Raw genomic sequence first — 21866 nt, 5'->3', positions numbered from 1 at the left:
CTTCCTGCTTGATTGATCTTGCTGAATATGAGTGTTACAAGAGTTGATCTACCACGAGATCGTAATGGCTAAACCTTGGAAGTCTAGCCTATGTGAATATGGTAATGAGTCTCCCCTATCCGGACTATGCTCTCCGGTTTATATAGGCACCGGAGAGATCTAGGGTTACATGGGGTCGGTTACATAGGAGGAAATCTTCATAATCGGTCTCCTAGCTTGCCTTCCACGCCAGGTAGAGTCCAATCCGGACACGGGTACAGTCTTCGGTCTTTATGTCTTCATAGCCCATCAGTCCGGCCCAGTAGATAACAGGTCGGACGCCCGAGGACCCCTTAGTCCAGGACTCCCTCAGTAGCCCCTGAACCTGGCTTCAATGACAAGGAGTCCGGCGCGCAGATTGTCTTCGGCATTGCAAGGCGGGTTCCCCTTCTTCCGAACTCCAAGATAGTCTTCGGACGCGATGATTGTATCCGGACCTGTTACACACCATGCACAACCGCAGAGAGAATATATATATTTTACACGAGTTCCATCTGCTGACAGCTTTCTGCAATGTGACATTATTTCCGTTCGGTCATAATTTCGAACCGTTTGTCCCACGTTTCAAGACGCGGTTGCTATTGGCACGTCTTGTCGAAGCAGAGATCGTGTCCCCTTATCGCAGGATTCTCATCAATGCGGGCATGGGTAACCCAACCGTGTCGTTTACACAGCCCTTGGGAATAGGCGAATCTCAAGGCGGGTGAGGAGGCGTTTAATATTTGCTGCCTTTATAAGGAGATAAGGATTCCCCCTTCCTCTTCTCACGCTTTCTCTCTGTCTCTGCCTTCCCAACCTCGAGCAGCGCCCAAGTTCCAATCTCCTTTCCACCCTAGCAACCATGTCCGGATCCGGTGGTCAGGGCAAGTGGATGGTCTCCTCCGTCACAGAGGAGGACATTACTGAGTTCCGGGCGGCCGGATATTTGGCGAAGGATATCGCCCACCGTCTGTCGGCCGAGGGACAGATCGTCCCCACGCCGGAGCCCACAGAGAGGGTGGTATTCATCTCCCATTTCTTTCGCGGGCTAGGGTTTCCACTTCACCCCTTCGTCCGCGGGCTAATGTATTATTACGGGGTAGATTTCCATGATCTGTCCCCAAATTCCTTCCTCAACATCTCGGCGTTTATCGTCGTATGCGAGGCCTTCCTCCGCATCCACCCCCACTTCGAACTGTGGCTCAAAGTTTTCAACGTGAAGCCGAAGGTGGTAGATGGCCAGCACGCGGAGTGCGGAGGGGCAATGGTGAGTAAATTGTCCAACGTCTCTTGGCCCAAAGGCACCTTTGTGGATACGGTAAAGGAGTGGCAGAAGCAGTGGTTCTACATCACAGAACCACGCGGCACCACCTGGGCCGCAGCTGCCGAATTCCGCTCCAGCGCTCCTATGCGACTCACCTCCTGGGTCGAGAAGAGTCCGGACTGGTGTTCTCCTGACGAGCTGATAGCGCTGCAGACGCGTGTTCAGAGCATGGTAACCAAGAGCGTCAAGCTCGTTGATGTGATCCAGGTGATGTTAGTTCGCCGGATCCTTCCATGCCAGCGCCGAAGCCGCCCGCTGTGGGAGTTCAATCCAAAGAAGCACCGGAACCTGGTGAGGCTCTTTGAGACTACGCACGAAGGCGCATGGAAATTGCTCTTCAAGGGCAATGAGAAACCACCGGCCACGGATTCGGACCGTGGTCACGATTGTACACACCCCGCCAGCAAGGTATGTTATTTCGAACGAGTCCTCAACCTAATTGTTTTGAGGATGATGTCTGAGCTTTTGTTATTGCTCTTTCAGGACTGGATGGAGAGGGCAAAGCAGATCCAGTGTCCGGCTCCGCTGCCTGAGGAACCAGTCATCCCGCGTCTAGCGAAGATGCTGGTACCGGCGCCATATAAGGCACTGGAGAAGAAGGCAAAGGGGGCCAAGAGTGGCCTCCGTCGTAAGGGTACTTCGGACGTGGCGTCCGAGGACGACGAAACTCATTCCTCTGTCCCTGAGGACAATGACGGGGAAGAGGAGGAGGAAGAAGAAAACAATCCTCCCCCTGAGGAGAGGAAGAAGAAGAGGGCGGCTCTGGCGCATCTGGAGGCGGAGGCGCCCAAAAAGGGGAAGGGCGTTCCAGCGGTCAACACCGCGTGGGACGTTGACAGCAGTCCGGAACGACGCCCCCGCACTAAGCCCCAGGCCTCGTCGTAAGTGACATGGCTTATTTATGCGCACATCCAGCCCTTTCTCTCCATTATATTGATGTAGTTAACTGTACCATTGCAGTCCGGCCCGCGACCTAATCCAGCGATCCTCGTCTGGAAGTTCGTTGGCTCCGTCGGAGATGGCGAGCCAGTCGCCACCGCCTGCTTATTCCCCCGGGGCCGGGGACGACACTGAAGTGCTGTCCCGGAGGGCCGATCCGAACCAGGGAGGAACCCAGGACGCTGTCCAGGAGGTGCCACGAGGCGAAGCCTCCACTGCCGGACATATGGAGGGGACAATCCCCATGGAGACTGGCGAAGAGGGCCGCATCCAGCTTGGCCCTCAGCCGAATACGATTCCGGAGACCCATATGGCTCCGGAGTCGGGTGGGCAGCCCCCTTTGAAGGAGGGGGGGTGCACCGCTTCCGCCGGTGGTCCCTGTCTATCCAGGGGCGCCGGATAACCTGATGGAGGCGCTACGAGGCGCCTCCATTATGGACGAGCATCGTGTCCTTATGGGCACGGTGATCGAGAAGGTTTAGTCTGCCAAGAGTGGACTGAACGAAGCCTGCAGCAACCTGTTGACAGGTTTCGAGGTAAGTGACATAGAAAGAGAAAAAACCCATGTAGTCAGTAGCCCCTGAGACACTGTCCGGTGTTCGGCGACGAGAACCGGACAGAGGATCAATCTTTTATTGTAGGAGACTAACGTGATATGTATGCATAAGCAGGCGTCGCTGTTGGCCGCAACCTCGCATGCTGCCGAAGTCTCTGAACTGAAGTAGAGGCTGGAGCGGACCGAGAACGAGCTCGGCGAGGTGATGATTCGGCTCCAAGAGAAGCAAGGTAAATGACGACGTGTTGTGTGTTCGAAAAGAACAAGCTTTGTATACTGACCATAGTGTCGTAATATGTGCAGGAGCCGCAACCGAGGTGGAGGCCCTAAAAAGGCTTTGGCCGAAGCCGAGGGGAAGGCCGTCGAGCAGCAAGCCGCCCAAAAAATGCTTGAGGCCCGAGTCAAGGAGGTCCAGCAGGAGCTCCAGGATGCGGTGAAAAAATCTGAGACCTTGGAGCATGATGCGTCGGCTCGAGGGGACGAACTTACCAAGGCTCGTCAGAGCACGGAGACCACACGGAATGAGGCCCAGGTCGCTCTCCGGGAGATCCAGGAGGTCAAGAAGATCACGTCGGTAAGGCTTTTAAGATGCAAAGCAAGTATGCGGAGAGGCAGTACCTTTTACTAACCCGGGTTCGGAGTTCCCCAGGGGCTTTTGCGGATCTACCATGCAGCGTATCAGACACTGCAGAGTTCTACCGAGCCGAAGGAGGAGGTCTACGGAGAAGCTATTCTGGTCGCAGTATGCGACGCCAGAGCATCCCGTGTCTTTCATCGATCAGCTGAAGCAGCTAGTGGAGCTGCACAAGGTGGCCGAACTAGCCATGAAGGATTTGACAATCCGGCTATGGCCAGCCGAAGCTATGCCCGGTAGCTACTTCGGACTCGTGAGGCGCCTAGTGGAAGCCTGTCCGCGGCTGGACGTCGTCAAGCGCTCTGCCTGTATTGAAGGTGCCCGTATGGCCTTCGCTCGCTGCAAGGTGTGGTGGGCGAAGATGAACGTTGTTGAAATTGCCAGCGGGCCGCCGGAGGGCAAGGAGCACCGCACACCCGAGAAATATTTTGCGGATGTCATAGAAGGGTCTCGACTTGTGGCAGCTCAATGTTCGCAGGACATTATTTACGAATGAATACATTCATGTTGTCCTTTGCCTTGTATTATAAAGACAAAGCTTGTTTTGTAATGTAATTTCGTTATGCTTTAAATTGTTTCCTCCTGTGCGGCCGTGTTATATGCAATCTGAGGGTTGTCCAGTCGTCGGCTTCTGCCCTCACGTAATTAGTACAGAGGTGTTCGGGATGGGATCTAAACAATCTTGATCCAATTATATGGTCCTTGAAGTAGTTGTTTAGCGCAACGAACAAGGCAATCAGACTATACGGCTTAGACGCCCTCACTTAGCCATAGGAGTTTTATAATTAAGCAAGTGTGCAGCCCCTGGTCCAAGCCAGGGTGCTGTCAGCATCTGATCGGGAAGTGCCGATCCTTCGCGTGACGCAGAAAAAATCTCCAACGATTTTGTAACCCTCGAACAGCTGACCGGCTCTCGCCATATCATGACAGTCAGTTTTCGGCTTTCTCTACTGAGGTGCTCATCCGGTCAAGGCCAGGGCACAATCGCAGTAGTTCTCCCTTTACTACCCTAGCCGATAGAGCGGAACGTAGGGTAGCAAGCACAGGAGCCGGGCAACCCAACTATTGACCAAAGACATGATTCGGAGCCAATGCATATAATGCTAAATTCGGGGTGCTGAACTTTTATACAAGAAGTGTTCGGACTTTGTTGTCGTGTTATGGGGCGATAAGCAGCCCCTGGCGAATATGAAACGTACAAAAGAGTACCGATGTAGCTGATAAGCAGATCGAAATAAAATGAAGTAAGAAGCGAAAACCACAGAAATTGGGCCGCAAATCATTTTTATTATAACTGAATGGATACGTCTAGGCATATCTTATACAAATAGTGCGATAAGCACTCGGACTATTTAACATGCCGGGATCAAGAAGGAGCAGCGTGCGGGTCTTGGGAAATAAGTAAAAATACCGTCAAGAAGAAGTATGGAGGTTACCCTACGCACATATGCTGCATGCCCCCTCTGTATGCCGATCCTTCGAAGGGGCTGGTGATCAGGCTCGCGGGAAAAGGAACCTGAAACAGAAAGGAAAAAGTGTGTCCGGGTCGGTCTAGCTGAAGTGTAGATCCCGGGTTAGCTTGTGCCTCCGTCGATGTCCATGGAATTTCGAGTGCGTAATTATGTACGCGTGGTACGAATGCCACTACTTCATCGGGACTGGGACGGAGGCCAAATTGCTAGTCGAGCTCTTGACGAGCCTTGTTGTCCTGCTGCAGTGTAGTTCAGAACCTCTTGATGGTGTCCAGGGGCTCGGCAGCCGCACTATGGTGCTGTTTGAGAAGGCCGCTCTGTACCTCTGCTGCTGGGCGGCGGTGTGCTCCTCTGTTCGGAGGGAGCGTTCCGTGTTGCCATTGACTGTTATGACGCCGCGTGGACCGGGCATCTTGAGCTTGAGATAAGCGTAGTGTGGCACTGCGTTGAATCTAGCAAACGATGTTCATCCGAGAAGTGCGTGGTAGCCGCTGCGGAACGGGACGATGTCGAAGATTAACTCCTCGCTTCGGAAATTATCCGGAGAACCGAAGACCACTTCCAGCGTGATTGAGCCCGTACAGCGGGCCTCGACGCCTGGTATGACTCCTTTGAAGGTAGTCTTTGTTGGTTTGATTCATGAGGGTTCGATGCCCATCTTCCGTACTGTGTCTTGATAGAGCAGGTTGAGGCTGCTACCACCGTCCATCAGGACTCGTGTTAGGTGGAACCCGTTAATAATTGGGTCCAGGACTAGTGCGGCTGAACCGCCGTGGCGGATGCTAGTTGGGTGGTCTCGTCGATCGAAAGTGATCGGGAATGACGACCACGGATTGAACTTTGGGGCGACTGGCTCTACCGCGTAGACGTCCCTGAGTGATCGCTTGCGCTCCCTTTTGGGGATGTGTGTAGCGTATGTCATGTTCACCATTTTGATTTGAGGGGGAAATTTCTTCTGCCCCCCAGTGTTCGGCTGCCGGGGCTCTTCATCCTCGTCCTCACTTTGTGATCCCTTTTCTTTGTTTTCGGCATTTAACTTGCCAGCCTGCTTGAAAACCCAACAATCCCTGTTGGTATGATTGGCTTGCTTATCCGGGGTGCCGTGTATTTGGCACGGACGGTCGAGTATGCGGTCCAGGCTGGAAGGTCCTTCATTGTTTCTTTTGTAGGGCTTCTTCCGTTGGCCGGACTTGGAGCCACTGAATCCGGCATTTACTGTGGTGTCATCGGTGTTGTTGTCATTGCTTCGGCGTTTGTGCCTATTGCGCCGGAGCTTGCCAGTGCTATTCTTGGCCTCAGAGGGGCCTGTCTCGCTAGCTGTGTTGTTACTACGGGCCAGCCAACTGTCCTCTCCCGCGCAAAAGCGGGTCATGAGTGCCGTGAGGGCTGCCATGGACTTCGGCTTTTCTTGGCCGAGGTTGCGTGCTAGCCATTCATCACGGATGTTGTGTTTGAAGGCTGCTAAGGCCTCGGCATCTGGACAGTCAACGATCTGGTTCTTTTTGGTTAGGAACCTAGTCCAGAATTTTCTGGCTGATTCTCCAGGTTGTTGAACTATGTGGCTTAAGTCATCGGCGTCCGGTGGCCGGACATAAGTTCCTTGGAAGTTGTCCAGGAAAGCTTCTTCCAAGTCCTCCCAGCTGCCGATAGAATTTTCAGGCAGGCTGTTAAGCCAGTGCCGAGATGGCCCTTTGAGTTTTAGTGGGAGGTATTTAATGGCGTGGAGGTCATCTCCTCGAGCCATATGGATATGGAGAATGAAATCCTCGATCCATACTGCGGGATCGGTTGTGCCGTCGTATGATTCGATATTGACGGGCTTGAATCCCTCGGGGAATTCGTGATCCAGTACCTCATCTGTGAAGCAGAGAGGGTGTGCGGCACCTCTGTACCGGGCCGCATCGCGGCGTAGCTCTGATGGAGTCCGTATGCGGCATTCGGCCCGGGCGTGGTTAGATTTATCACGTCTGAATAGGTAGCCGTCTTCGTGCCTCGAGGCACGTCCTCGCGATCCGTAGATCGATCTTGTGTGTCCTGCTCTACTGTCCAGGGTCTGTCAAAGGTCGTACGTGTGACCCCGAACTCTTTCGTCTTTATTTTTGCGGGGTGGTGGAGCAGGCTGCTGTTCGGCCTGAGTTGCCGCTTTATCCCGACCGCAGGGTGGCCGGTCGGCCGCCCTGTCTCGACCACGCGGTGGTCGTTCCGCATTACGCGAGGGAGATATGTGTTCCGGTGCCTCCTCATCGAATTGAGGTAGCAGTCTGCGTTTGGGTAGCTCTTGGCTGGGCGCTTGAGGCCGTATTCTTCGGCTGTCAGGACGTCGGTCCATCTGTCGACGAGCAGGTCTTGTTCGGCTTGAAGTTGCTGCTGTTTCTTTTTCAAGCTCCTTGCAGTGGCTATGAGCTGAAGCTCAAAGCGCTCCTGCTCCAGAGGGTCCTCCGGCTTCTCCTCTTTGGAGGGTGGATGGTAACTATCGTCCTCCGAGTTATCTTCTATGGCCTGTTCATCAGGGTTGTCTTGCGTGTTGTCACGTTCCTCCTGTTCGGATGCAGCGCCGACAGGGTCTTCATTGTTTTCGGCGTCGCCCGGAGTACTATTTTCTCCGGTGTCAGTGTTGCCATCCTTTGAGCGACGAGGCTTAGAACGGCGTTTGGGGCGCCGGCGCTTGGACTGCGTCTCAGAGGGTTTGTTCTTATCCGGCTCTTCTTTGTCGTCGCCAGATCCTTTGGGTGTATCAACCATGTACACGTCGTACGAAGAGGTGGCCGTCCAACGTCCAGTGAATGGCGGGTCTTGGCCTTGCTCATTGTCGGCATCGTCGTCCATACCGGTGGGTCTTCGGAGCCATAGTCAAGCACGTCGGTTAAGTCGTCGACGGTGGCTATGAAGTGGGTGGAGGGTGGGAAGCAAAATTCCTCGTCGTCCGCCTCTAGCTCGAACCGAACATAGTTTGGCTGTGAGTCATCCTCCAAGGACAAGTTCTTCAAAGAATTTAGTACGTCACCCAAAGGCGGATGCTGGAAGATGTCTGCGGCGCTAAATTCGAAAATCGATAACTGGTCCAGCTCGGTGTCCGCAGGCGCACTTGATCCGGAATGTGTAGCCGGAGACGAGTCCGGAGTTCCATTGACGCAAGCATTGCAGGATGTCGAGTCCATGTGCGGCTCCAACACCGCGGACTTTATGGCCTCGGAGGGGATGATCTGCTTCGGTACTGAGGCCGTTGCAGCAACAGGATCCATCTCCTGGGTGTGCTCCGATGACAGATTTAAGTCATGTTCATCGGAGAGAAGGGGAGCGATCGCCGCGGTCTCAAATCCATCGAAGATCAAGTCTCCACGGATATCCGCGACGTAGTTCAAGCTTCCAAATCTGACCTGATGGCCAGGGGCGTAGCTATCGACCTGCTCCAGATGGCCAAGTGAGTTGGCCCGCAGTACGAAGCCGCCGAACACAAAGATTTGTCCAGGGAGAAAGGTTTCTCCCTGAACGACGCCATTACCGACGATTGAAGGGGCCATCGAGCCTTATGTCGACGGCACAGTGGAACTCTCAATGAAAGCACCAATGTAGGTGTCAAAACCGGCGGATCTCGGGTAGGGGCCCCCGAACTGTGCGTCTAGGATCGATGGTAACAGGAGACGGGGGGCACAATGTTTATCCAGGTTCGAGCCCTCTCTTATGGAGGTAATACCCTACTTCCTGCTTGATTGATCTTGATGAATATGAGTGTTACAAGAGTTGATCTACCACGAGATCGTAATGGCTAAACCCTGGAAGTCTAGCCTATGTGGATATGGTAATGAGTCTCCCCTATCCGGACTATGCTCTCCGGTTTATATAGGCACCGGAGAGATCTAGGGTTACATGGGGTCGGTTACATAGGAGGAAATCTTCATAATTGGTCGCCTAGCTTGCCTTCCACGCCAAGTAGAGTCCAATCCGGACACGGGTACAGTCTTCGGTCTTTATATCTTCATAGCCCATCAGTCCGGCCCAGTAGATAACAGGTCGGACGCCCGAGGACCCCTTAGTCCAAGACTCCCTCAGGGTGCCCCTCCCCCGTATATAAATAAGTGGAGGAAGTGGAGGGCCGGCCTCCTAAGGCGCGCCCCAAGGGGGGATTCCTACTCCTACTAGGAGCAGGTTTCCCCCTTTTCCTAGTCCAACTAGGAGGGGGGAGGAAGGGAAGAGGGAGAGAAGGAAAGGGGGCTGGGCCCCCTCCCCAATTCGTATTGGGCTTGGGGGGCGCGCCCCACCACTTGGCCGCCTCCTCCTCTCTTCCACCATGGCCCATGAAGGCCCATTAACTCCCCGGGGAATTCCAGTAACCCCCTGGTACTCCGAAAAATGCCCGAACTCACCCGAAACCTTTCCGGTGTCCAAACATAACCTTCCAATATATCAATCTTCATGTCTCGACCATTTCGAGACTCCTCGTCATGTCCGTGATCACATCCGGGACTCCGAACAACCTTCGGTACATCAAATCACAGAACTCATAATACATATCGTCATCGAACGTTAAGCATGCGGGCCCTACGGGTTCGAGAACTATGTAGACATGACCGAGACTCATCTCCTGTCAATAACCAATAGCGGAATCTGGATGCTCATATTGGTTCCTACATATTCTACGAAGATCTTTATCGGTCAAACCGCATAACAACATACGTTATTCCCTTTGTCATCGGTATGTTACTTGCCCGAGATTCGATCGTCGGTATCATCATACCTAGTTCAATCTCGTTACCGTCAAGTCTCTTTACTCGTTCCGTATTGCATCATCCCGTAACTAACTCATTAGTCACATTGCTTGCAAGGCTTATAGTGATGTGCATTACCGAGAGGGCCTAGAGATACCTCTGCGACAATCGGAGTGACAAATCCTAATCTCGATCTATGCCAACTCAACAAACACCATCGGAGACACCTATGGAGCATCTTTATAATCACCCAGTTACGTTGTGACGTTTGATAGCACACTAAGTGTTCCTCCGGTATTCGGGAGTTGCATAATCTCATAGTCATAGAACATGTATAAGTCATGAAGAAAGCAATAACAACAAACTAAACGATCATCGTGCTAAGCTAACGGATGGGTCTTGTCCATCACATCATTCTTTAATGATGTGATCCCGTTCATCAAATGACAACACATGTCTATGGTCAGGAAACTTAACCATCTTTGATTAACGAGCTAGTCTAGTAGAGGCATACTAGGGACATTTTGTTTTGTCTATGTATTCACACATGTATCAAGTTTCTGATTAATACAATTCTAGCATGAATAATAAACATTTATCATGATATAAGGAAATATAAATAACTTTATTATTGCCTCTAGGGCATATTTCCTTCACGGCCTTGCTGCACGGTTCCATTAAAAAGGACGAACACGCGACCCTTCCACACACTGCCAGGCGGCCCCTCGGTAGGTGGCCAAGTTAATTACGACCGCATGCGGTAGTTGGCCGGTCGACAAGTAGGGCCGCGGCGTACATCGAGGGGACCCGCAACGCGTTCGCTTCATGTCCGCGTCGACACATTTTAGGCCCAAATTTGGGCATGAAATGCATCGGCTCGAACATAAAGCGAACACATTTTGGGTCTAGGTTGCTGCGTTGGTCCTTCGTTTATGTCCGCTGCGACCAAACGGACATGGAAGAATGAAATGAGTCGTCCGGTTAGAGTTGCTCTTAGAGCCGCGATGAGAGGAAAACACATGACACAATTGAAGACACTTGGGCCAAGGCGTGGGAGACGAGGTCAACATCGTGTAACCAACGGGAAAATGAGCAAAACACACTCCGGATTGCTGCAGGCTCTCGAGTTTTTTGCCCTGAATCTACTCATATCGCTCCACAATGCAAGTATGCAACCATTTATCAACGGCCCACCCATCAAATTACTTCATACTCATTCCGTCCGATGAAAAGTGTACATTTAGAAATTTTAAGATAAATTATGAAGTGGAGTAAAAATGTATGGGGAAGCTGCAAGCCATCATCTCGCCTCTTTAATTACCCAATCCCCAATAAGCTAAATGCATGTAGAAATTAAGAAAACTATGTACAGAATGTTATTGGTCTTGATTACCGTATGATGAGAGAAAATATTTTAAAGTATATTCAAAAGATAGAAGTATACTCTTTTGTGAACAAATTTAAACTCAAACATACACTCTTCACTAGACGGAGGGAGTAAAGCACAGCCCATTGACCAAGTCAAACCGTGAACCAAATCTCAAATTGAAGACCCGAGAGCTATAAAACGTAGCTATGGAGGAACATCCTCTCGGTTGAGTGGAGTTGTGGCTTATGGGCTCAGCCCATGTTCAAATTACACTTGTTTCAACAAAAGCCTTGCGAATAACAAAATAATAAATAAGAGAAGGTCTTTCAAAAAAAAAAAGAGAAGGTAATCTGCAATTTTGGCATGAGAGAAATGCGCCTTGCGGATAACAAATAATGAATAAGAAAAATGAGGCAACATTAATCACTGACACGATACTTACCACTCCCAGTCACTCTCATACACAATATCTAGACTGCACGCACGTGTGAATTTCTCTTAATAGTGTGTCACAGAGTACTACTCCTAATAAGTATCTAAATTCCTAGCAGATTACTATGAACTACTCCCTCAGTCCCATAACGTAAGATGTTTTTTTGACACTCATGTCAACACAAACTTAGTAGCACCAGCGTCCAACCATCTAATTGTACAATTTGCTGAATCCAGCTGCAAGTTCCCTTGAGACGTGCATGACCTCCTTCCTGGAGCCCCATTTGCCAAACTTCACCAGCTGCAGGAGCTGCAGGACATCACATTCACATCAGAGCTTTGTACCATCCCAAAACCTCTCTACTTATCTTCTGGAGCATCCAACTCAATTTGTCCTTGGCCTTATGCTTGTAGTCATTAAATTGCACCAACAACCTCGCTAATTCTGAAAAAAAAATGATTTTCTAGGTCAGAGCAGATTAGCATGCACTAGGCAAACTGGTGACATCAGGTGGATGTAGGGTGGGGCAGTGGTGTTGTAAATTACCAATGAGTATCCTCAGATGGAGATAGCTAATGCTTGTTTTGATTTGCAACGTTATACGGTTGATTGCACCTATATTAGAGAAATTAGAATATCGGACTAACTAGGATATCCCCGCAAAAAAAAAAGACAACTAGGATGTTGGCAAGAGCCAAGGGCTCAACCAGTTTTCTCTAAAAAAAAGGGCTCAACCAGTTTTGATAAGCATACAAAGTTGATTGAGACATACCGGACTCCAATCTGGACTGTTCCTCATGGCCGTATATGGCACACTTTGCATAAGCAAGAAGTCGAACATGACGTGGCGCCCCTAGATTCCCTAAAATGGACCTCAATAGTCCACTGAATTGAGATCACAAATAGCATTATGAACACAATAATGAGTGAGAAAATAGTAACAAGGTTATGCTCTCTACAAAGATTTGCCTTACTCGGTTCGAAGTATGACAAGAAAATCAGGCGGCAAGGATTCCATAAATGAAGATATATCATCCATTCCAAGAGAGTTCAAGTCCTGCTTTATACGTGTCTTCTCTTCACCAGATATTTGTGTTCCAAGAGCTGATTTGCTGGTGAGTACATGAGAGGCAGTTTAATAAAGAGTAACTTATTGCACGTCAGTGCCTAGCCCATAAAGTAAAAACTGTAACGACTGAGCTCAGTACAATATGTTTTAAGCAATGGGCCGGGATTCTAGAACTTAAATCGACTCCCTGGAAAAGGTTAGACTTTACTATTTAGCCCACTAGTTATTCCATTGGTAATCACTGAACTTTAGAACTGCTGCAAACCAGAACATGGATATGTAATAACTTTTACGGTATAGAACAAACACCTAGCTGGTTTTGTTCCTCAGGATCAAATCCAAAGCAATGCACTGGATTATCAAAGGTGGAAAGCAGTTGCTACTGTTTTTTTCTGGTTTTCTCTCACCCACTTGGAATTGTACATTAACTTCTTCTAGCTCTATAGAATACAATGAGGCGCCATGTTTTTTGCATTTTCTTGAGAAATGAGAAATACCAAGCTGGCTTTACTCAATGCATGGCTGATGTACTAAGCGTATGTAATGAATGCATGGCTGAAGTCTAGCAATACGAGCTAATGCATTGCAGAAGTACTAAGCAAATATGAAGCCAATGCATGGCTGATGTAAATAAATACAAAGCCAACAGTTTTGCCTATTCTTGATTGCCATAACAAAAAAAGACTTAATGTCTTTGTATGAACCACCTGATCAGAAATAATTTCCAAAGTTTCAAGTGTGGAATTGTATGCATCCAGTTGCTTAAGAAAATTGGTGTATTATAAGCATTATCCCTATTAACGTCGAACATGAGTTCTGTCATGGTTTTTACCCCATAATGAGAGAAGTCCGCAGAACATTACAATATTTGAGCATTATAGTGGAAGTGAAAAAAGGTTTACCTGTCTATAGTCCTTCCAGTGAATATTAAAGGAAAGTACTTCGCATATTTCCCGACACCAAACTGTTCACCTAACTCCAGAATTTTTTGCACATCCAGCGATATCAATGCTTTCCACAGCTTACAGTAGTCCAGTCTAAACTTTGGGTCCAATTCTTTATAAATACCATGATCCAACAAAACTGTAAAAGTATGCACCATTTTACCAATTAAAAACAATTCAAGCTCATTCTGTCAAATAGGAAGAGCTGAATAGGGATCTAGTAATAATTGAAACATTAAAGCATAAGGTTCTTAACAGAATGTTTCCGAGGCATACAATATACTAAACCCGGCCATTATGATATATTAATGAATATAGACAAGCAGAAAATATCATGTTACAAAACAAAAGGGAGCACCTAATGAAAATCTCCCTTGGCCTCGAGGAGAAACCAATATGTTTCCAGGATGAGGATCACCATGAACAAAACCATGTATAAATATCATTTCACCAAACAGTTCGATTAATGCTTTAGCTACCTGGAAGAAGGTACATATAGAGGTAAGAGAACACCCGCATACAAAATAGCAGGTCAGTGAGAAAAAATTATATCATGTGCAACATCAAATAAATGAGCATGAAGGGGTAAGCAGAATAGATGATGTTAGTAGAAGAAGCATTATTTTGCATCCTTTAGGAAATTTAATCTTGTTTTTATAATTCCTTTTTAGCTAATTTTGTAACTAATAAGAAGTGTCAACTATACAGAGGTACAAGAATACAAGTGAGCACCCCCATTTTCCGTTGCAAGGCATGGAACAAAGAACAGACATACAAAGCATAGTGAACGAAAATGATGATACATGAGAACTATCGAAATCGGGGAACACTTGTTTGTTGGTGGCTTGTTTGTGTGTCTGAAGTTTGCTTCTAGTTATTGTCAAAGCATGTGCGCAAGAACATTACTTGGACAATAAATACATTCATTTTAGCTATGGGTCTTAAGACAACCTTTGTAGGGCTGATATCGGCTTTCCTTAGGAAGTCCAAGTCATCAACCTGTCACAACAGTAACACAAGAGGTTATGCAAATGTACTTCATTATTAGTCACTTCAGATATTCTATTAACTAGAGGTAATGCTCTCCTCTCTCTTATGTTTGGATGCCCCCCCCCCCCTTCCTTTCCAGTATATTCAATGCAGTTCAAGGATTATTTGTCAATAATAGACGGTATCCAACGATTTGTAAATTAAGCCCCAAAACAGCCCGTAAGATTTAGCCAAGGAGTAAGCATCTACCTTGTGGCCAGTACAAAATTCCATTGTCAAGACCTCCTTGGTTGTCAGTTCCTGCAACAGCTTCAACTAGTCACAAACTGCTATACACAAACCTAAACAGTTAAAACTCAAATAAAAGAAGTCACAAGTGAGGCATCTAAACTATCAGCATGAGGTTGAATGACTGCCAACTGTCAAATACTCCCTGCGTAATAAAAATATAAGAGCGTTTAGATCACTACTCTATTGATCTAAACACTCATATATTTTTTTACGGAGGGAGTACAACCTTAGTTCAGTCAGTATATGTTTTGACCATGCAACGTGGAGAATTGAACAAATTAATGATGTGCAACACTTCTTAGAGAGGCTCTACCAGCTTAATTAAACACTGGCTGGGCTTTGTGTCAACAACAGACTACAGTCTACTTGCGTAAGGTTTGTTTTTTTGTTCCTTGACTTATAGTTGATTGAATAAAATAGTAAGGATCACAGTTGGACGCTTGATACCCAAAAAACATGAGGTACTTTGACAACATCATTTTTCCTGAAGCAGCTTGTAGTTCTCTCGGAATTCTTAGCCTCTTGGGTAAAATCTGCAAAGCATCAATGCACGTGCTATAATGTCTGTAAGCTCCAAAGTCCCAGATGACCAAAAATCATCTTAACATGCTGCATTTAAAGAATTGAAAGGAGAAACTTGTGGGGACTAGGTGAGGGACGAGGATGCATCTTAACATTCCAACTTTTAATCTATCATGCTGCAGTTAAAGAATTGAAAGGAGAAACTTGTAATGCAGTTAACCGAGGTCACTCATGTTATATACCATGAATGTTTCCTTTTTTAACTCGTGTTATATACCATGAAATTTTCCTTTTTATGTAAGTAGGCCCACTTATGGAGAAACTAGACTATTGTTCTTTGATTCAATGAGAGGAATCGAGAACTAATGGATAGACAACGGTAGCTATTTTTAATGAATGCAATATTTGATGGTTCTACAACAATGGCCCCACAGAACTGTGAGCGAGGAAATGTTCAAGCACTTACCCAGTTCCATTGACATGGTTCTCTCAAATTCAAGTAATATTTTCTCAAACCTATAATCAGGAAAGATCTGCCAAAAAAAAAAGCTCAAATTTAGACTTCAACAACGAGACACTAATAAAGTATTTCAAGGAAGTTCAAACACATTGTTCTAAATACGTGAACAAAACAGACAAGCATGATAATTAAATCTGATCATAATGGAGAGCACAATGATGGTGCCAACAATAATCATTCAACCATTTCCTTATTAAGTTGTCCAGTTATGGCAAACCACCAACGGTTCAATGATGCCTAATGCATAATAACGGCATGATAACAAGGTAAAAGCAATGACTTGATTTGAATAGAAGAATATATTTGTCTTTTATTTCATCAATGATGCCACAAAAGAAACTGATGCATACATCCCTCCTTATAACATGCAGCAGAACATGTCAGGCCTAAAACATGCAGCGGCACATGTCTTTCTTCATCAATGAGCTTTTAAGTTATCCAATTGTGGCAACTACCCTCTGAAACAGTTAATGAAATACTAGCATAAAGCTAGTCGGCGAAAATCAAGGACTTCACTGGAGTGCAAACTATGTTAAGTCTCGCTTCCATTACAAGAACTTTGCTACACGGAGCAGCACTTTAAGTAAGGTTGCTTTTTAACAACAATCTTGATCGTTAACAAACCCAGCTGTTGAATTACAATTCTGGATGAAATGTATCCAGAGGCAGAGCCCAGGCCTTCTTTAACACTAGGTACAAACAGAAGTGAATAAACTAAGCCAGTCAAATACAGGGCCCCAAGTAGGAAATATTCTCTTTGCCATAATAAACTGAAAGCCCAAAGTTGATATCTGTAACATACCAAAGAGACATATTTTGACAAGAGGGACATAGTCATTATGTCTAGCTTCATTCGCCGCTCCAACCCAGGATACTGAACCTAGATGTCAAAATTAGGATGAAATTCCTCAAACATACTAATACACATGTAATCAACCAAGATAACTTTTTAGATCGATGCAGGCTTTACAGCTTCTACAGGGCAAGTTCGAAATCAACTAAAAATGGCATATAGTAATAGCAGGATATGTCTAAAAAAGAGGACAAATATTTGATGCAGCATATTTCGTCATTCCATTATAAAACTATGTTAGGTTGTTGTTCTTACTGACTTGTTAAAACAAAAACAAAAAACTATTTTTGTTTTGCAAGAAATCAGCATACCACACTTATCTTTTGACTAAAAAAGAACTGTGACAACTAACAAATATTCATGTTTATACCATTGGATGTCCTTAGCTGCTTACATGGAAAACCAGCTCATAAAAGTTTCATAGAGGTAAAGGTTAGAAATTATGACCTAATGTAACAATTATAGTTTTGACTTGACACATCTGATCATCATTATTATACTTTTAAATGTGAGAAAGTTGAAAGCATGAATTTAAGCTTAGATAAACGTTGGATAAATGACTACAATATGAATGCTGCAGATTCAAAAAAATACAATATGTAAGCTGCCACTTCCTGATGAAAGTGAGAAGTTGTTAATTAGTTGGCTGTCGTTGCAGCGATTTCATGTTCAGAATTTCGTACACATCAACACACCTAAATATGGTAGGTGCCTCAGCAAGAAAGAAATCTTGCTGGCGGGCATAAACTTGGCAGGTTCATACACAAGCTAGAACTCTGGATGGTGGGCATGTTGCACAAATGCTATGTCTCTACTTAGTTACTGTTGGAACCATGAGAATTACAGTGTGATGATGTCTTTCTGGACATAGCTCACCTGTTTACATAACTGGTATTTCATGTGGACGACAGGGCATTACACTGAACTTCATTTGGAAGGAAAATACACCAATTGTAAGACCTAAAATAAACTACACAGTTCAAACAAAACAAAAGCAAAACAGGAAAGAAGTGCAGTGTCAACAGTAATCTAACCTTTACAGCTACTTCCTGATTATTATTCAACCGACCTCGATGAACCTGAGCAATTGATGCAGCAGCGATCGGATGTTCATCAAATTCCAGGAATCTGGTACTCACATATTAACTTTTAAGCATTTTTTGTAAAAATTAAGTGCTAAATAAACAGAATATGTCAGTCAAACATGAGCTAGAGCTGGTGTCATTGGAAGCCCAGGGGAAATCTAGATTGTACAATTACACAAGCTTATCCTAAAAGATTAATCTAGTCCGTATGGACGGTTCACTAAACTCAACATCACTAATTTAAACACGGCCAAATTGGCCGACTGCACTGTATAAATTCAGTGCATTTTGCAGTCATCAAATGATGCAAATGGCACGAAGCTGATACTGACACTAAATTAATGTAAACACTAGGCATACTTATCGCTGTCTGAGAATCTGAATTATGATTGTACACAAGCTAGAAACAATCAATCAACAACACAGGCTGGCCAAAAGGCAGTAAGTGAACAGTAGAACTCCCAGCATGGCTAGATTCGAACAGGCAAATCACACAGTGGCAAGCACATGCACATTCTATCCTGATTACAGAGACCCACAACAGAGTAGCCAGCTAGTCATCACAGGTTACATTGAAAGGATGTGAAACCCTTTCTGCTCAAGTGTGTTTTCAGCTATGCATAATGCATACAAGAATTCTTGAGCCTGCATAATCATTCTAAATAGACAACTGAATAACAATGTGAGCAAATACAACCTTTTTTCTTCTGAAGTAAAACAGATCACAACGCAATTTCCAATGATCACAGCACTGACGACTAAAAAAGCATGAAATTTATGTACTTACATGCCATGTAGATCCCTGCCCAAATTTTGTTCAATCACTATTTTGATATCTTGATATTTGCATGGAGTTGCCTGAGTTATTAAAAATAATGTAAATATAAAAGTGAATATATATGACCGTGCACCAACAATAAGGTGGGTAGAAGTTATAGTAAACCTGATCCTGCAGGCAGGATAGAGTTGATATGTACTCCTTTGGTACTTGTCTTAGTGATGAAACAAACTGACCAGCTTTTACATAAAAGCCTCTATTCGCTTCACATAGTCTAAGCAGCTTTTTTGCTGACCTCAAGTGAACCTACAACAGGCAAGGAAAATACAGTACATCACGTAACTTTAATCTGACAAAACTCGAGTACTACAATACATGGTCTACTCATATGGGCGTCGGTGCACCATATTATGCAATTTGGTTTCCAAAATTGAGTGAGATAAGGAAGAGGTCTACAGATATAGCAAAATACTAGATGCAATTACACATTTGCGTAAGAAAAAACTAAACTTGTGTCATGATAGCTCATCCAAAACCAAGGGAAAATAAGCGATGACATTTGAAATGACCCATGGCTACCTCATGATGTCGCCTGGCACAAGTGATATTTTTGAATTCGTGGCCCAAATAGGCAAGTGGTGCACAAACAGCTCATATGATGTGGGTATCTGGCGCAATTAAGCGGCAACACATATTTTGCCCACAAAACCATCTTAAGTCGCCTTCCTTTACCAACCAAGTGGGCTCAAGGGCCCGCTGAACAGCAGCAGCGGTAACATTCATATGGTGAATTGCTAGTCCAAAGTATTATGTCGTATCAGAATGAAATGGGGTCCTGTTCTCAACAATATAACCAGAATGATTTGGCTGGGAGATTGAAGAAATGTAATCACTGTAGCAGCCTACCATGTAACGCAAACGTACCAATCCTAAATCAGTTTCTTTTCCTAAGAAAATCATAGCATGAGAACAAACGAAATTGCACATGCCCCTTCGCCTGGAACAAGCTTGCAGGCAGGCGGCACACCACCATCCCGTGCAGAATACATACCTCGGAGAGCTTACCCCGGTAATCTGCCGATCCAGGAACCAGCCCCCGCAGCGAGTATTTGTAGTCCACGACCACGAAGCCAATCTGAAGCAACCAATCAATCGGCAAAACTGAGCATGAGCAGCTATTGGCTGCTCCAGAGCAAGCGTAGCATTTCGCAAACCGTGTAAATGGCGCGGGAGGAGCGGGCGACGCCGTGGAACGTGGAAGCGACGCCGAGACCGTCGGCGGAAGGGGAGGTGGCGGACGTGGTCGCCAGGGCCGCGCCCGCCGCGGCCGCGAGGAGGAGAGGGGCACGGCGGCGGCGGAGCATTGGGGCGGGCAGTAGGGTTCGAGTGTGGTTTTTCCCCTTTTGGGCGGTAGCTTGGATTCGAGAACTTTTGTTTTTGCCTTTTTATTGACCGGGAGAAAGGAAGTTTTATTTCATAATAATAATAAATAATACTCCAGGTTTTACAGTAAAACAAGGTAACTAATAAAACTAGTAAATACGCACGTGCACACGTGTAATCTTAAGATTTGTTTTTGTTTATTCTACTTCATTCATTCATTCATTATAATCAAACCAAACCAATCCCTTCATATTGTAGGTTTCAAAACATAAGCTGTGAGGTGATAATATTCTGTTTCTCACATGGAAAAATACACTTTCATATGCAGCAGGACACTGCCACTTCAGAGTGCGACTGCATGCCCTACCAACTTACTATGACATGACCGATTAGGGGATTGCCGCGTGCCGAAGTGACATGTATAAAATTAGAATGTGGTTTATTAAAATTTTGACAAATAAATCACACGAAACGCTAAGCGTTAATATATAACACACATGTAGGGATGCAGGACGACGCCCTTAACCTTGAACGTCAGGAGCGGCCGTCGGCCATCCTCGCTGCAATCCGCTTTGGCGGCCTCCATCTCTCCTAATCTGTGGCCACCCAGTGCTTGTCCTTCGGCCTGATCTTCTTCGCGACCTTGTTGCCGTCGTTCCCGACGGCCGACACGTCCAGGCCCCAGGCGGTTTAGTCCGCGGCGGCCGGCACGGCCGGTCAGGCGGTGTCCCTGACGTCCAGCCAGGTAGGCGATTTAGGGGGCGTCCTCGGCGGTCGGGCAGGCGGTTTAGGAGGCGCCCCGACGGCCGAGGGCCATGGCCAGGCGACGCAGTGGTTGGGGACAGCATGGCGATGTGAGGAGCGACGTCCTTGAAGGCGCGGCGGTCGACGCTTAGGGGGCGCGGCGTCGCTGAAGGCCTTGAGGTGTGGCGGGTCGTGGCGCCGGGTGCGGCGTGGCGAAGGTGCAGCGGCTCGGCGTGATGGAACTTTGCAGCTGTTTTCATGTGTCGGTTTCCTTTCTACGAAAGGATATGGAAGGAAGGGGATCAGGGTGGAGAGATGATTGTTTAGCGCTAAACACGTTTAGTCGCTCACCTTCAGGACAACAAGGACGGTTGGATAACACGAACGGATGACCGAGATTTGTTGGATCTGCCCCACTGGGTCTTTTTACATTATAAAACGCCCGTGCGTTGCCACGGGCTTTCGAAAAAAAAAGATAAAGTACTACTCACTGAGCTAATATTACTGAGAACAATGTCGCCTAAGCTAACTCACACCCTTTTTTTCGACGGTCGGCTAACACACATCATATTATCAAACACAATAATCTTAGAGCACATACAGTCGGTCCCCTCAAATCTGCGGACACGCCCGATCGTTGACCGAACAGGAGAGAGAAGGAAAATGGTAACCCAACCCGACCCCTTATATCATTCCCGGTTCAGGCTATCCGCAAACTCTCATATTGACACCAAGTATGGGGAGTATACGAGGCTCATAGACGCGCATGGTCGATCCGCCACGTAGGATGTGGCCCACCATGGACTACCTTTTCTTTCTTTTCTTTCTCTCTCTTCATCTCCACCAAGCACATGCACGTCACCGGATATATAAGGGACAAAATGAGGAGTATGGTTGCATGAACGGACAAATAGAGGCTCAAAAGGACACTGACTGGGCGCTTCTGTGGACTTTTAGGGTGCGCGGATTTGCTAAATCCGGCTATAGATGCTCCTATTGACAACTCAAACAGTCATGTTTTTTTAGTTGGAATGGGTTTTGTTTTATTCAATCATTTCAGCACGATCCGAGACCAAAAACATCACGAATACGATCTGATATGTACCTGGCCCAAGTTTCACATAACTTATTCGCACAATCCTCTTTAGTTAGCCGAAGAGAAGCTCCATTAGTCAAGCATCTCACCCATGCCACCCTGAAACTCCTCTCTTGATCGCATGCACTCCTTTACCTCCT

General features: G+C 46.6%; 1 protein-coding gene across 4 annotated transcripts; it reads right to left on the bottom strand.

Annotated features, from left to right (window-relative positions):
• Window positions 1-11382: 11382 nt before the first annotated feature.
• LOC109777056 (uncharacterized) lies at window positions 11383-19952 on the bottom strand. Of its 4 annotated transcripts, none has more exons than XM_020335710.4 (16): window positions 19718-19952; window positions 19555-19638; window positions 18669-18809; window positions 18513-18583; window positions 17675-17768; window positions 16590-16667; window positions 15734-15800; window positions 15193-15278; window positions 14704-14754; window positions 14416-14463; window positions 13823-13943; window positions 13423-13603; window positions 12426-12563; window positions 12224-12336; window positions 11998-12066; window positions 11383-11895 (listed from the first exon to the last, which is right to left on the bottom strand). In XM_020335710.4, the coding sequence occupies exons 1-16, from the start codon at window positions 19865-19867 to the stop codon at window positions 11777-11779; spliced, it is 1611 nt and encodes a 536-aa protein (XP_020191299.1). In that variant the 5' UTR covers window positions 19868-19952; the 3' UTR covers window positions 11383-11776. The 4 variants fall into 4 exon arrangements, with proteins under 4 accessions (XP_020191299.1, XP_020191300.1, XP_040259530.1 ...); XM_020335711.4 differs by having other exon boundaries at window positions 16590-16661; window positions 19718-19927; XM_040403596.3 differs by having other exon boundaries at window positions 19569-19638; window positions 19718-19924.
• Between the last annotated feature and the right edge of the window lie 1914 nt (window positions 19953-21866).

This window comes from Aegilops tauschii, chromosome 3 (genome assembly GCF_002575655.3).
Source record: "Aegilops tauschii subsp. strangulata cultivar AL8/78 chromosome 3, Aet v6.0, whole genome shotgun sequence".
Lineage (NCBI taxonomy): Eukaryota > Viridiplantae > Streptophyta > Magnoliopsida > Poales > Poaceae > Aegilops > Aegilops tauschii.
The sequence above is the reverse complement of the archived record's forward strand: the minus strand, read 5'-3'. Positions and strand labels throughout refer to the sequence as shown.